This window comes from Tarenaya hassleriana, unplaced genomic scaffold, assembly GCF_000463585.1.
Source record: "Tarenaya hassleriana unplaced genomic scaffold, ASM46358v1 Cleome644, whole genome shotgun sequence".
Classification (NCBI taxonomy): domain Eukaryota; kingdom Viridiplantae; phylum Streptophyta; class Magnoliopsida; order Brassicales; family Cleomaceae; genus Tarenaya; species Tarenaya hassleriana.
Window position 1 is genome coordinate 267 of NW_010968972.1, and position 3,497 is coordinate 3,763.

At 38.8% G+C, this 3,497-nt stretch overlaps 1 protein-coding gene across 1 annotated transcript; it reads right to left on the reverse strand.

Annotated features, from left to right (window-relative positions):
- Positions 1-355: 355 nt before the first annotated feature.
- Positions 356-3,200, reverse strand: LOC104800064 (coiled-coil domain-containing protein 130). The gene is made up of 7 exons (XM_010522772.1): positions 3,058-3,200; positions 2,335-2,477; positions 1,888-1,996; positions 1,552-1,711; positions 1,277-1,440; positions 814-1,184; positions 356-613 (listed from the first exon to the last, which is right to left on the reverse strand). The coding sequence occupies exons 1-6, from the start codon at positions 3,058-3,060 to the stop codon at positions 819-821; spliced, it is 945 nt and encodes a 314-aa protein (XP_010521074.1). The 5' UTR covers positions 3,061-3,200; the 3' UTR covers positions 356-613; positions 814-818.
- Positions 3,201-3,497: the final 297 nt, after the last annotated feature.

Sequence of the window (3,497 nt, forward strand, 5' to 3'; positions counted from 1 at the left end):
TTATAATAATAACAAGCTTAGATATTGAGAACCGTCGCAGTAAATTACCATATCTGGATGTCGGAATAAAATATCTGTATTTGTTGTATGCAGGGCGCTACAGTCAAGTTCTAAATGTTCATCGTCTTTTAGGCGAATCCGACATTATTTTCAAAGTCTGAAAAAAAAAATGTAAACGAATGTGTTGTAACGATCTCATGGAACACAATGTATGCACCGTCTGCGTATCATGAAAAGGCGGGTCGGGATTGAATTTTCAGGCAGGACAAGGAAGAACTGGCGACGAGTCATATGAAGATTGTAATAATGTGGTGCGGGACAGAGAGAGAAAAGAGACGACGTGGGACCCAGGGCAGGACCTGGATCCGTAATTTATGACTTTAATCGAAGCCCGAAGACCGTACAACCTCTTTTTTTTTTTTTTGGATTCGGTATGGACTCTTGTCCTTCCGTACATGTTGCAATTCACCCTTCGAATTCCATCGGCATACAAATGAACTTTCTTGGACAGATTTCATATCCCAAAACCCAAAAAAGCACACGAGGTTTGGAATCAAATAATCCAAAAACAAGGTTCATATCCATATTTTTCATGCCGTGCGGATAGACAGATCTTAGTTAGTTCTTCCTTGCAGCAACGGACGAGACCTTGGGCTTCTTGCCCGACGAGGATGAAATTCCATCGGCATACAAATGAACTTTCTTGGACAGATTTCATATCCCAAAACCCAAAAAAGCACACGAGGTTTGGAATCAAATAATCCAAAAACAAGGTTCATATCCATATTTTTCATGCCGTGCGGATAGACAGATCTTAGTTAGTTCTTCCTTGCAGCAACGGACGAGACCTTGGGCTTCTTGCCCGACGAGGATGAGCTTTGCGACCATGACGAAGGCTTGAACACTCCTTTCAACATGTTAGACGCTGCCGATGCGCTTATCTTCCTTCTCTTCGATTCCAGTTCCAGACGTCTCTTGCTTGACGAGGAAGAGTATGCAGACTCCGGGAAGATGGAAGAAGCGTGTATTAGCGCCCTTTTGTCCTTCCGGTTTTTATCGAATTTCGTCGCAAACTTCACCCGTGATGCGGCAGCAGCATCTTCTTCACTCTTTGGAAGAAGCCTTATCCCCAGTCCCATCTTCCTTGATGCAGCTTCTTCTTCCGCTATTCGCTTTCTTTGGCTCTGACACGATGTAAGGGATGTGAGGATGAAACCCTAGAAATTAAAAATAAAAAAAAATAAAAAACCTAACGAATGCAAAAGCTTGAACTCACTCTAAGTTGTGAGCGTAAGGCTCTGTTACGCGAGTAATCATCCGCATGTCTTGCATCGGATATTCTCTGGAGACGAACCAGAACCGGCTCTGCTTCTTTCTTCTTCTGCAAATCCACTTCCTGGTGCTCCAATCGATAGAACGGGTCTGCAAGCTTACCCTTCTCTGTACATAATAAAATAACATAATAGCTCGAATTAACGAACCGTCAAATACAGAAAGACAAGAATGTCGTGACCAACATGATCGTACAGTGAGGTAGAAGTAGAACCAGACCTTCCTCGGCAGGGAGTTCCAAGGTTTCTGCATCTTCGACATCAAATTCCTCTGTCTTCTTCTGGGCGCCGCTTATAATAACATATTCACAGTTCTTTGGGTCTGTCTGAATAACAATCTCTTGTTTGCAGCATGCAGCTTTCATTGTGAAGTTCCATATCTGACAATGACAAGATTTAAAAAAATCTCAGCCATAATTCTAGGAGATTAGACAAGGGAACAGAGAAAAAGACACATCTCATTTCTTGTTTGTGCAATAAAGGTTCCCGAACATGAGCTGTGGGAAAGAACATTCCCAAAACCAGCACTAAAATAGAAAATAGATGGGGATCATACCTTTGTAGAATAATAGTTCCCCACTTGCTTCTTCTCTGCATTGAACCGAACACCCTTGGCAATCATAGAATTGCAGCCTCCACACCATATATTAAAGGGCATTTCGAACCTTAACAATAGGAAAACACAAATCTCAATAATAAGTAAAGAGTTATGGATCTCGATAAGATAATATGTAAGAGCTATGGATCGATCCCCTGAATCTTCATCGTAGATGCCTTAACATTGACCCGAGTTTTTGACATAAACACACAACAAAGAGTTGACTTGATCATTTTATTGATCTTCAGAATTATTTTATCGTATAAATTAAATGCATCATAAACTCCATATATGGATCACCACATCGCAACTTGATCAAAGTCATATGTAAATTCAACACGGAATATTATGCCCTGAACCATAGCAAGAACTCAAAACGCGTTATTAAGGCATCGATTGCATTACCTTATGATCAAAATGCCCTTGTCTAATTTCCTTGCCCTCTCTCTTAAAGGATGCTGGCCTTGGAACTTGTTCAAGGAACCTTGATCGGGAGTCCATTCTGGTGGATAGTAAAAGTTATCTGCCCGGGCAGCTGCAAGAGACGACTGCAGAAGGACCACAATGGAGGAGTTCAGGACAGGAAATTGAAGTTAAAGGAAATCAAATTGCAAGGCCAAACCAAATAGGATTGACCCGACCCGATATATGCAAGAGGCCACGATTCAGCAATAGATTTCACTACAAAGAACCTTGATTTGACAAAGAAACCGAAATTCATCCAATTTCAACGGTATTTTCTTGCATCAAGATCAAATCGATTGATTTTGTAATCCAAATCAAGCATCCTTGTGTATATATACACACAAACTTTATACAATTCCTTGAAGACCGCCGCAAATATTATTATTTCAAAAAGCACCAGTTGATTCTAAATTTTTAACGCAATAACCACAGATCAAGCTAGTCATCTTACCAGCTCGAACAAACCCTAGAACCAAATCCCAGAACCGAAAACCTTAATTGCCACAATAATTATAAACAAAATCAAATCAAACTCCTATTCTGAGAATCATTTAAACCAAAAACTTGTTCGAACCCCAAAATCAAACGCCAAAGAGGCGATAAAGCAATTAACATATAGAACAACGAATCGATAGATCGAAATCGGGAAGAAATTTTACGAACCATCTTGTATTATAGAGATCGAATCAAATCGCTTTGTGTAACCTCCTCCTCCGTATTTTTTCGACGATTGATCGGGAAACAATTTTGGCCCTTCGTCAAATTGGTACCGACGATGAATTTACCCTTTTCGTTCAACACAGAAGGAAGCGAAGTATTCTTACGCTTTTATACCTAGTTGAAACGCCGTCGTTTAACGATCTAATTTATTACATTGAGTCGGTTTAGAAAGTTTTTAAAAAAAAAGGTAAGGAAGAAAGGGTAACACCGTAAAAACAAAAGGTAAAATCTATTAAAATGATTAAATTTATAAAACGATGTAAAACTAATTTTTAAATTTTTTATTTGATAAATTTATTTTATACTTACAAAGTATTATATTATAATTTTTAAATTTGTTTCTTGATATTAGAAAAAATCTTGATAATTTGTTTGAGAATTAT

Excerpts from the sequence above, each read along its gene's own strand:
- LOC104800064 (XM_010522772.1), bottom strand. Across the intron at positions 1,712-1,887 it reads GGAACTATTATTCTACAAAG|ATATGGAACTTCACAATGAA; the intron begins GTATGATCCCCA and ends TGTCATTGTCAG. Across the intron at positions 1,441-1,551 it reads GGAACTCCCTGCCGAGGAAG|AGAAGGGTAAGCTTGCAGAC; the intron begins GTCTGGTTCTAC and ends TATTATGTACAG.